The sequence below is a fragment of the Pelodiscus sinensis genome, chromosome 21 (genome assembly GCF_052426305.1).
Source record: "Pelodiscus sinensis isolate ZL-2025 chromosome 21, ASM5242630v1, whole genome shotgun sequence".
Classification (NCBI taxonomy): domain Eukaryota; kingdom Metazoa; phylum Chordata; order Testudines; family Trionychidae; genus Pelodiscus; species Pelodiscus sinensis.
Genome location: NC_143072.1, coordinates 18,210,120 through 18,227,089, shown reverse-complemented (window position 1 = coordinate 18,227,089; position 16,970 = coordinate 18,210,120). Strand labels below are relative to the sequence as shown.

General features: G+C 43.1%; 1 protein-coding gene across 23 annotated transcripts in view; it reads right to left on the bottom strand.

Annotated features, from left to right (window-relative positions):
* The window catches only part of MSI2 (musashi RNA binding protein 2), a 468,712-nt gene extending 461,383 nt beyond the window's left edge, over positions 1-7,329 (bottom strand). For 22 of the 23 annotated variants that reach the window (XM_075904805.2, XM_075904808.2, XM_075904810.2 and 19 more), the window contains exons 1-5: positions 7,020-7,167; positions 6,666-6,706; positions 6,207-6,288; positions 5,463-5,547; positions 1,485-1,526 (exon numbers count right to left, since the gene is read on the bottom strand). In XM_075904805.2, the coding sequence (XP_075760920.1) occupies positions 1,485-1,526; positions 5,463-5,547; positions 6,207-6,288; positions 6,666-6,706; positions 7,020-7,081 (312 nt within the window). In that variant the 5' untranslated portion in view covers positions 7,082-7,167. The other variant, XM_075904806.2, reaches the window with a different exon arrangement.
* Between the last annotated feature and the right edge of the window lie 9,641 nt (positions 7,330-16,970).

The following is a 16,970-nucleotide window of genomic DNA, read 5'->3' as shown; positions in this document are numbered from 1 at the left end:
AACAACATAATCCCAAAGCTATCAAACCCTACATAACACAAAACGCTTCTTAGTACAGAAATAAACCAACCCCCTCTTTTGTCGCTAATTAGCATTAGCTACATCTAAAGAAAGAAAGAACCCTCAAGGAAAGGTTCAAGAACATTTGTTTAGTTTTAATTTCTGCATGTAAATTTTTTTTAAATTGCTATTACTCTGCTTGCTACACTCCCAGAGTTGTTCAATTATACACTGTTTTTTCCCCAGAATCTGTGGTTTATATCGTATATAACGTTATAGGTCCATGCATTATTAAATTGCTCACTCTCATGGGGGATCATGTACAATAAAAATATTAAGTTAAACTTGTTTAGACAGTCACTCCCCATCCAATTTCAACCACTATTCCCTTTTTGCCTATATTTACAGTTTCCTATTCGCCTCCCTCCTCTCTCAGTTCTTAATGAAAGGGCAGCACTGTAACAGAATACAGAAGCAATCCAAGTTGATTTTAATATAGATCAATGCTGTATACAATCTTTTGCAGTGTAGATGCAAAGCAAAAGAAAGGAAAGTTAACAGCAGAAATTCTCTCACAGACTAACACTTCTAAAGGCAAGTTAACAGATTGGAAACAACAAGGAATCCAGTGTTATATATTTGTTAGTCTTTAAAATGCCATCGGACTCCTTGTTGTTTTAGCTGAAACAAATTAACCCCCCTTGGAAACCTGATTGCATATTGGAACTTGAAAAACTGATCTACTGTTTTTGTTAAATATAGCTCTAAATAGTAAGGAGTGTTTCAATTCTACAAACAGGTCCTTCAACACCAGTGGCATCAAGATATATTTCAGAGAGAGCATGCAGATGAAAGCTTCTTTTCACATGGCTCAAGTGTCTGTCTCAACAATCAGACTAGTAGGGTAAGAGACTCACAGCTCTTTGTTCATCCCTCTTGCAAAGGCATCCCCAATGTTCATAAAAGTTCTGAGCTTCATGCCAACGAAGAACGCACTGCCCACCACTTATTAGCACCCACGCGCGTCTCAAAAGAGATACACAAGAAAACCTCTGCCCTCATGCTTTGCAAAGTTTTTCCCCCTTCCATCAAAGCCAAGGAGTTCAAAGTTCAGCCTGAAATGAGCAGGAACTCTACACTTTAACCAAACTCCCTTCATAAATACTGCTGCAAGATATGGTACAAACACACTGTCACAAGTGTAAGTCATACAGCAATGCTCTCCCATTACAGTCAGAAAAAGCTACCACTCCTCCCGACAGGCAAGTGATTGGGATCCCGTAAGGAGATGGTTAAACTGGAGACATGTAATAGCTCACAAAGCAGCTCTCCTGTAGTTTCACAGCCATATGCTGATACCCTTAAGACGCCATGCGCTCCAGCTTTAAAAGCTTTCATTGCCAATTCCCTGTTTGAAACCTGAACTGCCTGGCAACAATGACTCTCTGTGTGCCTAAAACCCTATTATTGATCCTCCTACTTACCTTAGGCTGTGCTCGTCGGGGAAATGCAACTTTAGGGTCAATCTAAGGAAAAAGAAAAGGGGAAATCATCCTGTTAATTTTTTAAACCATTGAATTATTAATCCCTCATTTCTCAGGTTTAAGATTCAGCACACTGGATCTTCTAGAGCAACTCGGGAGCTAATGGACTACCGTCAGATTTAGAGTAGGATTGAATTGATCTCATCTGTAAATGATCTATAGAGCAGTCTATACTGCAGTTTACATGGTATACATGCTCTGTACTACTTTTTGGACTGGGACCTCTCCATCAAGGGCCAAATGTTAAATATTACCTGCATATTCTGTAAATTATTTGGATCGATATGGACACCATTTTGGATCATGACTTTAATCTGCAAGCCTGCTCAATTTTCAACACATGCCCGTTAAAAATAAAACTCCCTGTCCTCCCAGAATAAAAAGATACAAAACACTGATCCAAAATTATTTAACTTTCACTTATTAGAATTATTTTGTTTAAACAACTACAAAAAATTACTTTTTATAATTGCATTCCTGACTGACTTGCTTTCCCGTTGTCATCAAAGGACACAGGAAAAAAAAAGAATCTGTGAGGGGACAGTCAAAAACCAAAAAACCCCCACCACATGAGCGCTAAACCTAGAAGAAACCACATTCTTCAAAGATTTATGCAGACTTTTTATGAGGGAGCTAACTAAAGGAAAGGGAAGCCTGACCACCACAAAGATAAAAAAGCAAAAACACCTTTGTTTCATCCCTTGATACCTTATTTTTAGTTGTAGCGTTATGCTGTTTAACGTCGTAAGTCAAAAAAAGCATGCCCCAGGTTCAACAAGCCAGTCTGGCCATTTTAATACAACTTTAAAATAAGATAGCTTTAAATGACAATTGTTTCCTGCCATTTAAGGTGTTAAACAAAAAACCCACTCCCAGATTCATGACTTGCTGTGAACAATATAATGCTTGAAACTGTTATCTTTAAAGATTTTTTTAAAAAAAAACTAATGAAAGGTCTAGGTGCTTTGAATTCCCCCCTTTTCTTTCAGCAGCATTTGCTCAAAAAGCACATCCTATGTAAAAAGTTTTGAAAAAATGATTATTTAAAAGGGGAAAACTATGTGTACAGTTGCACTAAACATTTAACAGCTTCCACTGTTACTGTATCTTTAAAAATATCAAACTTAGATCCTTATTTTGTGAAAGGGTATTTTGAAATAAAAACTATGTTAAAGGAATATTCATTTCAGACAATTTTGTGGATAAGGAGTTAGGTTTTTTTAAAACTAATGCTAATAGGAGACATTGCTTGTGCTGCTGTCACCAACGGGCCTCTCCCCCCCCCTCTCCAGCCACTCTCAGTACCAGTAGTTTCATTCAATTAAAATGTCAAAATTATAAATGGTATAATCCTTTAGTACTCAATTTATAACTTAATTTGTCTACATCATATAAATGTATTCTATTTTTAACATATACCTGAGAAATGAGGGATTACATCCCACTTTATTGTTCAAAAAATATTTTTAAAAGGCAAATCCTTTATCTAGAAAGCTAACCTTTTTTCACAGAGATTATTATCTACAAATAGATTCAGCACTGACTAGGTACTTGTCTACTAGGGAAATACAACAGGTGTGGATTTTCTATTGAGATACCCAAGGATAGAAACAACTATGCACATTTCTGTATCAGCCTCCAAAGTTATATTTGTTTGTTTTTAAAAAAGGGTTACCCCCCTCCAAAAAAAAAAAAAAAAAAAAAAAAGATAATTCAATACACTCCAATCACACCCTAATGGCACTACTGCAAAGTTTGGCCCTGGCAAAAAGTTGCATCAGCCATTAAATTCTGAAGCATAAATACTCAGTTTATGAAGGCCAGTTCTCAAAGCAAAGGGGTCTTTACAGGACAATGAAAATGTTGGGTTCAAATCACTTAATTTTTCTCAGTGGAAAACTTTTGGTTAAAATGTCATTAGCCTGTTTTTAAGAGAACATGGCAAATCCGCACCTTTTGCGCATCCCTTTCAACTACTGTATTCAAACCACCAGCAAAACAAAGCAAAACGTCTACCAAAAAAAATTAGTTAGTTAGATACAATTCTACTTACTGTATCTACAAGTCCTCTAGGAAATGACTAGAATACTATTTCTGATATGAATGGCCATTACCTAAACAAAGCTTTTAACGTAACTGTAAACAAGAGCGCCGTTTCCATGCCAATACCCAACGGATCTGATCTGTCTCCTGTGCTGAACGTTGAAACAGAGTCAAATGCTATGTTATACTAAAGAACAGTTACTATCGTAGGTCTACACATAAATGGCTGAGTGAGAACTTGGTTGGTTTTACTTTTTGATATATACCATTTTTATGGGCAGGTTTTGTTTGTTTGGAAAAGTGATCAATCACTGCAGCATAAGAAAAACTTATTTTTGCCTATTTCTTTGCCCTTCCCAAGAACAAATAAAATACATTCCAGTGACTTAACTGCTATGTAGGGCTGAGGGAAAGAGGTAAAAAATCATCAATAGTAATTTTGAGAGAGTGCCTAGGTTGTTTTTTTAAATCTAGCACAAGAAATTTTGCCTGCCTTATCTTTTATCTAAACTTTTTTTGTAATAAAAAAAGGAAATACAGACTCGTTGTACAGCAGAAGTCTAGTGAGAGTTTAATCTCAGAGTTCAGTTATAGCAAAATAACTGATTTAGCTGATTAAACCTAAAATCAAATTATTAAGGAATGTGAAAGCATGAGTTACGTGTTCAGACAAGCCCAGCAGAATATGTTGGGCAAATTAAAAAACACTACATTCCACCTGCTTTAGTGTAAGTTAAAAAAAATGAAAGTATCACGCACTCATGTCTGGTTCACGGTCCTTCTGTTCTTTATTTAGCTATATTCATCACAAAATAGGTCTTAACAGTATTAAAACCTAATCCCGCCAACCATCATGCTCATGTTGAAAGAAAACATTTAAGAACCAATAACATGTACCAGAAAAGACAGTTATGAACAACAAAAACACTTGACACATGTAGCAGATGTTCTGCCAGACAGTTAAACCAGTAAGATTCTTCCCTTCCCAAAAATTCTGCCCATTTTCTGTAGCAAAAGAAATAATGCCCTTTACTAGTGTCCTTTTTATTAAGTTTGCTGAGGTTTAGTAATTGAAACAAAGTAGGTGGAAGAACTAAAACTAAGGCTTAGCTGCATAAATGTTTGAGGTCCACTGCCAACTCCCATACTGAAAATGCAATATGTGGGCAAATCATTTAATTTACATACTAAACAAAGAAAAGCAAAAAAGTAACAAATTGGCTGAATCTCTTGAGCATTTTCCTGCATGATCCACTGGGGACTTGTTACAATGTCATTTTTGCAAAGCTTTTCAATCTATTATTTGTACTTCTGTAGCACCTTTCCTCCAAAGAGCCCACTAGCTTTCACTACATTAACTTGTAAGTCTCACAACCCCTTTTCCCCACTCCCTCCAAAAAAGCCAAAGAAACCCTACTTTGAGAGAGGGGTGAAACTGGAAGAACTTCAGAAATGTCTCATTCAAGGATAAATCATCAACGCCTATGATGAGATGTAAAATATAAAGAAAAAAGTTCCTACCAAGACTGGCCTCTGTTTTATTCATCCCTCCCCATTCCCCAAAAAGTTAGGTTTTTTTTACTCTAGGACATGGTTAATTTCACTGTGAGAGTGGGAGATCACGATCTGGATTTGCACTTATGGTTTAAAAAAAAAAATCAGGTTTTTTTAAAGTTACAGTTAAAAGTGAAATCTGAAAAACTAACCCAATAAAGCATCTAGCTCAGAGACGGTTTTATGCTGCCTTTTTAAAACAAAAACTCCAGCCCCCAGCAAACCACACAAAAAGGGCACTGTCCCTTTAAATAAGCCTGTCACAGTCGTAACATTGCAGGAAATAAAGGACACATTAAAACAACAACACACACAACATACCGTCTTGGAATCTAATTCATGATGGGGCTGAGCTAATACTTTATCTACACTTGCCGGATCAGCAAACGTAACGAAACCGAAGCCTCTGAAATGAGACAAAGAACAGGGGGGGGGGGGCAAAAGGGAACATAAGAGCTAGACAAAAAAAAAGCGCCTAATAAAAATAAAAAGAAATGACAGTTTCTTCCTTTCCCCACCTGCCCCCTCCCTCTGGAAAAAAATCTTCAGGTTCAAGAGGGAGAAGATAATGTAGGTCTCTCTAACCCCACCTCCCCTTCACCTTTCAACCCCCTCTTCAGGCTTTGTTTTATGCTAGAGCACACAGGACTGGGGTGTTGTGATCACTGTCTTAGAAAGAGAGGGGAAACCAAAGCTACTTAAAAACAACAACAAATACAACTGTCGGCAAAGTGTACGTAACAAAAATAGACAGATCTGTGCTTTATTTGGAGTACCCCCACAATTATTCAAAAGGTGAAAGAGCAATTTAAATGGGATAATGCAAAGGCGGGGGATGGGGGGGAGAATATCAAACAAACAGGTCAGAATCAATAGTCTTCAGCATTATGTTTAAGGGATGAAAAAAGAGTTTATTAAAAAAATCATTTTCAACTCAAAACGTATATACATATTCCTATTCCTGGGTACTTTTGCACAGACAATATATACACATACATACACAGACACAGAGAGAACTTTAAAACTTTGATCGTAAAACAAATTAAATTAAAAAGGAGGATTTACCTGGAACGTTTTGTGGTAGGGTCCCTCATGACCATACATTCTCTAATTTCTCCAAATTTGCTAAAATAGTCTCTAAGGCTATCTGTAGAGAGAGAATGAAAGAGAGATAGAGAAGGGGGAGAGAGAGATAGAAAGAGGGGGGGAGAGAAATAAAAGCAAATGCAATTCTGATCACTCAAGGAGTTTTTAATTTGTGGTGGGATGGATGGGGGGGGTTGCATTTCTTTTTAAAGGCCCACGCGCGCGCACACAATTTAAGGTCGAATAGAGGACTCGACAAAGGATTTGCTATTTGGAAAAAAATACAGATCTACAACCTTGTTCAGGAGAAGTATGTGTGTGGTGGGGGGGAGGACCCCCATGGCGAGGGGGTAACTGCACTGGGGTAACAAAGAGCAATGAAGCAGCCAGGGGTGGGGGTGGGTAGTGGGCTCCCCCCACACACACTCGGTCCCTTACCTGGTGAGGTTTGCCAGCTCAGGCCTCCAATAAACATTTTACTGGAAGAAGAAAACATAACAGAGTTAAGCACAGATGTCAGATCGGCCATTTTGACGTGTAACTTACAAAAGCTAAAAGGAAGAGAGAGTGTGAGAGAGAGCTGGGGGAAGAGAGGAGGTGGGGAGGGACTGGGGGGAGGGGGCAGTTAAATGCAACCCACCCAAGGTGAGCAACTCAGGGACACGGGCACCACAGGCGCCGGCATGGCTCTGCCATGGGGGGGGGGGCTCTCTTGTTCTTCTCCCCCCTCCCCAGCTTCCAGCCAAGGAAATAATATCAAGTGGGAATGGTGGTGGGGGGGAGGTAACTTACCCAGGGTCGTGCTGGGAGTCGTTTGGGCTTCCAGAGGTAGCTTGGCTCCCATCTGCCTCCATGTCTGCAAAAACCCACAGTGATCCTGAGCAGCGCAGCGCGAAAGCCCCTGAAGAAACCCCCACCACCCTCCCCCCCCTCTTTTTTTTTTCTCCTACCAGAGAATATTACTGGAGAGAGGAGCCGGGGAAGCAGCCAGATCCGTCACACGTGGGATCAGCTTAGCTTAGCTCAGCTCCTTCCCTCCCCCCCCCATCTACCATCCTCTCCTCCCTCCATCTCCTGCTCCCTCCTCCTTCTCTTCCCCCCTCCTCCTCCCCCGGCGCGGGGCGGAGTTCTAGAACGTAATGTAACCCTTTCTCGGGACGTCATCAGGCTCAGCACGGCCCTCTCCCCCTCCCAGAACGCTCCCACACTCTCTGACCGTGACCTGGATCTTTCAGCGGCTTCTTCGCAGGGCTGGAGAGACGGCAGCTCACCTCGCTCGGCCCGGCTATGCCAGGGTGCCCTGCTGCCTGGCGAGGGGGGGGGGGAATATTCACCGGTGTGGAGTCTACACTAAATCAGCGCAACCTTGCAGCTAAAGCAAGGTGTTACAGTGACACCCTCACCCCCCCAAAAAAAAAACAGGACCCCGCGGCGTCTGCTTTGAGATATTTTAGAAGAAGGGGTCAGACCACACACCCCCAACAACGATAGGCCATGTAGATATAGCTTAGGGCAACTAGATCTTTCCAGGCAAGTGTCCTGGCTTTGCCTGAGTTCATGCAGCACCGAGCACAATGGGTCCAGATTGGTTAATACAACAGAAGCAGCACATCGTCATCACGTTAAATTAATCCCACCGGAGCCTGGGGCTGGAGTCTGTTCTCAGGAGAAAGCTCCATATGCGGCCGGAAGACTTTTGTGTGTCTACCCCCCCCCCCCCCAAAAAGGAAGGCGTGGGGGCAGGTTTTCTGCTTTTCACGCCATCACCTTTTCTATGCTCCCCCTTAAGAAAGAATTATACCTGCCTGAAGGAAATCATTGGGCACAGAGGGGGCACGTCACTTAAAAAGAAAATAAAAAGCTGGTGACCTATTAAAATGCATTCTATTGCCCTGTTAAGGGAGAAGACGTGAATCAGAAAACACAGCACCGAACAAGCGTGTGATATCCAGGGCCCCCATCTGTTCATGGTACATGCATGTTTGCAGAATGAGGGTCTTCATGTTCAATGCACACACACACAGGTAGTTTCCAACTTCCTTACAGCAGGACTCTGCATGGAATTCTCAAATCAAAAGGAAGCATTGTCTAGTGATTGAATCACAAGCCGGGAGCCTGGAGGTCTGGCTTCTTTTCCCTAAGTCTGCCACTGTCTCACTGGGTGACCTTGGACAAGCTATTTGACCTCTCTCTGCGCCAGCTTCCTGTCCTGAAGATGGGGATAACAACAGCTACCTCTAAAAGTATGGCATGCGGCCGAATTCTGAGCTTTACTCAGGCACACCCACTTGTGTCCATTGTGCCCAATTTTTACACACCATTTGTAAAGCACTTGGACAGATTCTAATAAAAAATGCTACAGAAATGCCAAGTATTAGCATAGTTATGTAAGGTGAAAGCAACCAGTTCTGCCTAAAGAGAGAAGAGGGTAAGCTGAATGCCAGCTAGCTGCCCAATGAGACAGCCTTTTGCATGAGTCACTAGCCAAAATGTCCACTGATCTGAAGTGCCTCAATCTGTCTTAAAATGAGCACTGCATAACTAAGAATCCCAAAATCAGAAGACATGTTTGAAAAGGTAGGCCTGTGAGTAGCCAAAGGTTAATGTTTTGGGAGGAATTATTTAGTAGCTCTTTTTTTTTTTTTTTTTTTTAAATAGCCATGTTTCCACCCAGTGCCACCTGAGATGCTCTCTCACTGAAGAGAAAGCCTCCCAATATGCTTAACTTTGCATGTTGTGAATTGTCTTTTCTGACCACGAGAGAACTTTAAAGGGACACGGTATGAATACGCTTCACTTTACATGCTGTGAAGAGTCTTATTAACTCACTAGGGTTATGTCTAGACTACAAGCCTCTTTCGAAAGAGTTCGTCTAAACAGCCACAAGAGTTTCGAAAAAGCAATCCGCTTTTTTGAAAGAGAACACCCAGGCAATCTGGACGCTCTCTTTCGAAAAAGCCCTTTTTGCGTTCCAGAATGCCTGTTTTTGAAAGAGCTCTTTCGAAAAAAGGCATTCTTCCTGGAAAAAATATGGTTTACCAATTTCGAAAAAAACTGCTGCGTTCTTTCGATTTCTAAAAAATGCGATGGCAGTCTAGATGCAGGTGAAGTTTTTTTGAAAAAAGGCTACATTTTTCAAAAAAACTCCATAATCTAGACACACCCTAGGCATGTGTATGTGTAAGCGCACAAGCCTTTGCAGCATCAGGACCCAAAGCTCACATTTCTGTATTAAAGAAACTCGATCAATCTGCATATTATGATACTAGCTTGTTTAAAACAAAATCAAACTTCTGATACAAGACCCTTAATATGGTACAATATGTCCTGAATTTGGTGTATTATAAATTCTGTTTTCCTGCCTCCTGCTGATACTTACAAGGGTCTTTACAAGAAAGGAAAAATGGCGGGGGTACCTGACAGGAACAACTCCAAGTTGTGTGCGATAGGAATTGAAATGGACTATCAGCAAATCACAAACTAATTTAAAACACAGAGTTGTCAAATGCACAAAATAAACTCAGAGCAGGGGTCTAGAGGGGAAACGGGAAATATCCTTTTTATTTCTTTAAGCTTCTTTCAGATTTTTAGTATTCTTTATAATAATCACAGGGAAATTACCAGACAGAAATGTGATTCTCAAGATGACATTCCCCCTTTAATCTTTCTGACCATGATGTGGAATTTTAAAGGGACACTGTCAAGATAAAAATCCTAGGCCAAATTCTGCACTTGGGCATAAAGAACTCCTGTGATGCCAGTCGTAACTGAGAAAAGAATTTGGATCCATGTATTTAAAAAGTATCTTACCCAGGTTAGCAATGACATCACAGAGAATCACAAGTCAAATCCTTTGTAGAATATAGCGTACATCTGTGCTGCTTGTTTCCTTTTTGCATTTTACTCAGCTGCTTGGATATTTAGGCTTCCAGCTACAATACATCTAATGGGTAAGCAGACCCCTACTCCTGTTAATTGGAACAGGAGCAAAGAGTGTTTTTCATCTTCAAAGCACTTTACAAACTTTAAAAGCTAGAATGTCTGTGAGGTAGGGAAAAACCATGTAGGGGACAGAAACGTATCCTGCAATTTCTATGGTATTTTCTCATCAGTTGAGGGATTTGTCCCATGTGGAACGGGAGGCTGGGGCAGGGGCAAGAAGGCCAGGGAGGTGCAGGAGTTAAGGGCATCAATGCAGAAGCCCTGTTCCTGCTTGGTCTCGCTGCCAGATGCTGCTTTACACTCTCCTAAGGGCCAGTGGTTTTGTTGTGTGTTGTGCAAGATGCATGCTGAGGGGTGGCACATGTGTCTCTACAACTGAATAGTCCCCTTATGTCAGAAACAAGATCACCCATGTCCACCAGTGCATTCACTAGCCTTACCCAGGCTCAAAACACCATCTTCTCATTAGTGACCTTGAAAACCAGCCTTCAATGACAAAGCACAGTTTGTACTGGATAGAAAACTGATCCAGGAGTTAGAAAATCGGAGATCTCCTCCCAACTCTGCTGCATAACCTCAGGCAAAGTCACTTTCCTTCTCTGTGCTTCACCTTACCACCGTGGTAAAAGGCAGATGTAGATATTTACCCTCCTTTGCAAAGCACTCCAGAGCTCCAATGAAAAGTGCTAGCTATGGCCTGGTCTACGCTAGTGTGAGCCACCAATTTAAATCAGAGGTTTTCAAACTCTGGGTCATTACCCAGTACTGAGTCAAGGAATGTCAGGCACTGGGTCTCCTGGCTGCAGGGAGATCAGGTGACCAGTGGGGGCGCTAAGGCAGCTTCTTGCCTGTCCTGAACCGCAGACTGTGCTGTGCCCCAGAAGCAGCTGGCAACAGGTCTGGCTTCTATGTGGGGGGGCAAGAACGTGTAGGGCTCCGCCCACTGCTCCTGCCTGAAGCACTAGCTGCACCCTCCCATTGGCTGGGAACCTGCTCCTGGCTGCTTCTAGGGTGCAGCATGGTCTGCGGTGCCAGGAGAGGCAGGGAGCTGCCTTAGCACCCCCGCTGTACTGCTGATTGGGAGACATTCAAGGTAAGCCCCTCCTCCGGCCCCTGCCTTACCTCCCCCCCCCCCAAACTGGAACCCCCTCCTATACCACAAAACTCACACCCTCAGCCCCACCCCAGACTCTAGGCAAATTACGTTGGATTGCTGGTATCAATGATTTTCTTCAACTGGGTCATAAGAAAAAAAAGTTTGAAAATCACTGGTTTAAGTTGCTCAACTTCAGCTACATGAATAACATAGCTGAAGTCGACGTACTTAGATCTCCTTACTGTGGTGTCTTCGCTGCAGTGAGTCGATGGCAGATGCTGTCCTGTCAACTCCACCTACGTTTCTTGTTCTGGTGGAGGACTGGAGTCAATGGGAAAGCACCCGGTGGTCAATTTATCATGGCTACGCTAGACTTGATAAATCGACCCTGGCTGGATTGATCACTGCCTGTCGATTGGGTGGTTAGGATAGACATGCTCTAAGAGCCACCCTCCCTCTTCCAAACAAGCCAAAAACAATCTCCAGCGCCACCTGGCTCCCTGACAAGGCACGGTACAGTGTCAACACTTGTGGATCTGGTCCCTGAATGCCCACAGATGGAGACATACCATCTCATAGAACTGGAAGGGACCTTGAGAGGTCATCAAGTCTAATCAGGGTCAAATACATTCATACCCATTGGACCTCTCAGTGGCATTTGAAACCACTTATCCAAAAAAGGTAGCAGTGAAAGGAAATGCCCTGAAATAGTTTGGTTTACCTCTACAATTGAATCTGAAGGGTTGTTCCTCGCAACTGTCCTTCCATCTCCGGACCCTCCTCAGCTAGAATCCCAGAAAGCTCTTGTTGTTCATCTCTCTATCCAAACCACACCTCAGTTGCTCCTGGTGACATTCTTGACCAGTTCATACGGTTGACAGGTACCAGACAAAGGAAGATATTTTCAAAGACTCAGTATGAAATTTCCACTGAAAGTCAATAGGATCTGGGAACCTGCATCAGCCTCTAAACTGTTTGTCTCATTATTTGAAGTGTAAGCCATGACAGTTACAAAGGAATAGTCTCCCCGTTTCTCTTAGGGCATCAAATCTTGCATAATCTCTTCATGATGAAGCTGCACCCTTAGAAGAAGCCACAGACATCTATATTTCCATTATCACCGAACATTATTACAACCATCATGTTAATTTCCTGTCTGTTGCAGAAAGGTTTTTTTCTTCCATTACAGGGCTCAACGTAGGGGTGATGGACTAAAATTCTAAGGCCATGTCTTCACTAAATGGAAGATCGACTGTCACAATCAATTTTTTGGAGCTCAATTTAGTGAGTCTAATTAAGACTTGCTAAATCAAACTCAGAGGGCATCCCTGTCTGCAGCTGGTACTTCTGCTTCTGTGAGGGGTAAAGAGAAGCCAGTGGGAGCATTTGCTGTAGGAATGGCAGGGACCCTCGAAACAAGGTACATCGACTCCAACTATGTAATTAATGTAGCTGAAGCTGCATATCTTGATTTTCTCTCTCTATCTGCTCTTGTGTACTTATTACAAGGTTAGTACAGATAAAGGTCTACACTCATATTTTGTGCTGATATAAAACCAGGAAGGTGTATGATTTTTCCACTTTTCCACTCATAACTATTTCAGTTCAACTCCGAGTGTGGACATGGTCGTGTCAGTAGACAAGTGCCTTACATCAGTATCTAGTGCATTCTCCTTCATGCGTGGGAATTGCTAGGACATTGACTTCAGAGTGCCATAACTTTGTCCATGCTTGGGAGCTGCACTGCTTTGAATTTCCCATTATGGTTAAAGTGATACAGCTTGCATAGCCCAGGCCTAAGAAGATAAAAGGTAGAAGGGATACCGGTGCACGGGTTGAGAATTAACAACTTGAGGTTCATGGATGAAATAGTTATCATTGAGGAAGATGAAGAGAAGCTAGTGAGAACGGTGCAGGTACTAAATGAAGAAGGGAAGCAGTCTGGACTGATTATGAATATCGATGAAACGAAGACAATAGTATTTGGAGATTAGGAAGGAAGATCAAACTAGAGAACATAGAGAAGTTCACATATTTGGGGAGCAGCATGACATACAATCTAGACTGTAAGAAGGAAATAGCGACTAGAATAGTGAAAGCAAGAGTGAGTTTGAAGGCGATGGATAAGATCTGGAAAAGTAAAGTGATTAGCTTAGGAACGAAGCTGAGCGTCTTGAAAAACGTGTGTATTTAGCAGCATGTTGTATGGATGTGAGACATGGGTGATAACGAAAGATTCAAAGAGAAGGATATTGGCGTTCGAGAGGAGTTGTTATAGAAAGATCCTGAGAATAGGATGCATGCAGAAGGTCAACGAGGAATTATATAGGAAGATATAGCTGAAAGAGAACCTTCTGCAGAAGGTTATACAACGGAAGTTACAGCTATTTGGGCATATCTGCAGAATGAACGGCAAACAAAAAATTAAGACCCTGATATTCGGCATGATGGATGGTCCGAATAGGAGAGGCAGACCTCACAGAGAATGAGTAGATGCTATAATAGATTGGTGTGGAGTTAGTCTACAGAAAATAAGCCACTCCTCACTGGACAGGGAAAGATGGAAGGAAATAGTGAGGGAGGCATCGGACACCAACAGGCATTGAGCCCATGGTTGATGATGATGATAAGGAAATCACCGACAGAGACACGAGGTTCTAATTCTGCACAACATAGTCAAGCAAAACTCTCCCTTGAAGCTGAAGAGCCGCAATACAATGCAAGATCGGAAACCTGCAGGACAGGGATCCTCGTGCCACTGAGATAAATTCTGCCCGTATTGGCAGCACATTAAAGCTAGAGTTCCTCTACAGAAGGGAATGGTGTTACTCCAGATTTACGCCTGTGTAAATGGGAGCCAAACCTGCTCCTGCATGTACACAATGAGTAACATACATGCCCAGAGGGTGGAAAACAGGGTATTGAGGCAGGGAGACCAACCACAAGCAGCCTGCAAGATAAGTTGTCCCTCACCTCTATTTTAGGTTATACACCCTCCCAACATTCCTGGGAACAAATTCAGCCCTGCAGGGATGAGGCGCATGTTAACCGCAAATGCAGATTAAAGGGTTCAGTTTGGGTCACACAGAATAGCAAGCCAGTGCTAGTTATACCCGTTTTCACATCTCTTTGGTACTGGCCACTCCTCTATGCTGCTTAAACCCAGTTCCTGACCATCTGTTACCTCGCTACTTACATCATCACTCCCTTTGCCAAACTGCTCCTCACCCTTTCGCCACTACATTGACATCCACCAGAGTAGCATTTGACCCAGAGTATAATGAATGAATGCAAGAGGGAGAGGGAAGGGGAAGAAGAGGAGGAAGGGTGTGTGTGTGTGTGTGTGTGTGTGTGTGTGTGTGTGTGTGTGTGTGTGCGCGCGCGCGCACGTGTGCACTCACGCTATTGGATGTGCTGTGAAAAAAATCTGCTCTCGTGCACTGGTTACCTCTGCGGGCTGAACTAATCAAGTAGCTCCTTTGCTCAGCTAGCAAATCCTACATTCTTACCACTGACAGACATATTAGCTCTAACTCTGCTATTGGATGTACATGGTTAGGTGGTGGCCATGGTGCCTGCATGTGTGCAACCCAGCAGTGTTATAGCAGCAGTTACAATAGCATCCAAGAGAAGAAAGAAGATCTAGACCGGGGGGAGGGGGGAATCTCAGGCCAGGGGGCTGGGTGCGGCCCCTGGCTTGCCTGATCTGGCCCCCAAGGCTCAGCCCCCCAGCACTGGGGAGCCAGTACTGATGCTCCAGCCCCTCTCCTCCCCCCCCCCATTGCCTCACCGCAGGGCTGGAGCACACAGAATCTAGTAGGCTGGACCCCCCAAGGCTCTGGTGTGGGAGAGGAACGTGGGGAATGTCTTTCTCCTCAGTCGGGGGCCACGCCAGTGAGTGGTTTGGTTTTTTTTTTAACTTCTCACATGTGTGCAGCCACTGACTGATTTTTTGGTGGGTCTGTGGCATCCCAACCCAAAAAAGGTTCCTCACCCGTGATCTAGATAAATCAGATACTGCAAGATTGAACGCCAAGAAGCCACGTGTATCTATACAACTACTGTGTGTAAACACACAACAGAACCCTGTAACGACAGGTTTCAATGGGGAATCAGCTGCAACCTGTGGCTAACAAAGAAATTCAGACTAAAAGTTGGATGGGGATAGAGGAAATGCAATACATAAATAAACATGTGAAGTAAAAATACCCCCAGTTGGGTAAAAAAGAAGATGCTTCCTCCTCAAATAGTCAGAACCAGATACACTAAATTACACTGAATGCTCATTTTTCTTTAACTGACAACATACAATGGTAACAGCACTAGCCAAGGTCCTGGGAGACTAAAGTTTAATTCTCTGCTTTGCCTCAGAGTGCCTGTGTGTCCTTGGGCAGGTCACTTAGCCTCTGTGTGCCTCAATTTCCCATCCGATACCTGGAAAATAAAACCAGGCCAATTGAAACTAGAAATAAAGAAAAAAATGGTATGGAGGAGTGATTAGCCACTGGACGAAGCTACTAAAGGAAGTGGTGGATTCTCCGTCAGTTGATAACTTCCAGTCTAGACTAGATACCTTTCTTGATAGCCCAGAACAGGGTCACTGGGTGAAATTTAATGGCCTGTATGGCAAGGGCCCCTCTTCCCCAAGCCACCATTGGGTAGGTCTCCTCCTCTTAGCCTCCAAATTTGGGGTTTTGCAGCAGGTCTCAAAGGTAGGGAGCCCGGGCAGGTGCCTTCAGGCTCCCTCCCTAGCTGCCTTTACCTAGTGCTTGGTCAAAACTGTTCTCTCTGATTTCTTCCTCTCTGTCTCTCCACCACCTTCCTTTCGTACTCTCACTCTTCCTCCCCAGACTCCAACTGCTGAGGCTTTTAAAGGCCCTCAGACAGACAGCAGAGAAGTCAGCCGGCCCCAATTTGCCTGAGCCAGCTCCCTCCCAGCTGCATCTAATTGGGCTGCAGTTCTCTGCTTCTTCTCACAGGCTATGTCTAGACTGGCAAGATTTTGCGCAAAAGCAGCTGCTTTTGTGCAAAATCTTGCCGCCTGTCTACACTGGCCACGAATATTTGCGCAAGAACACTGACTTTGTACTGTACAAAATCAGTGGTTCTTGCGCAAATAGTCCGACACTCCTGCTCAGGGATAAGCCCTCTTGCGCAAGTATTCTTGCACAAGAGGGCCAGTGTAGACAGCCAAGTTGATTTCTTGCGCAAGAAAGCCCGATGGCTAAAATGGCCATCAGAGCTTTCTTGTGCAAGAGAGCGTCTACACTGGCACGGATGCTTTTGCGCAAAAGCAAATCTTTTGCGCAAAGGCACATGCCAGTATAGACGCTCTCTTGCGCAAATACTTTTAACGGAAAAACTTTTCCGTTAAAAGTATTTGCGCAAAATCGTGCCAGTCCAGACGCAGCCACAGGGTTTTTTCCCCCTTTTGGGGTTGCCTTTTCCCTTTTCTGCAGCAGCTCTCTGGCCTGACCCTGTCACACCTGTAATATACTGAAGCTAAACTAGATGATCTCGGGCTTCCTTCTGGCTTTAAAATCTATGAATTCGCAACTGCCTAACATGAAGTTGAATGCAGGGAAGCCAAAGCCTCGAGCAGGATGGTGGGGTTTTCCGTGAGGATAAATGATTGCATAAGGTGTTTGACAAAGGAGACTCAGATCCCCAATGTGTCTGAAAAGCAGAATGAATGGTCCCTGCTG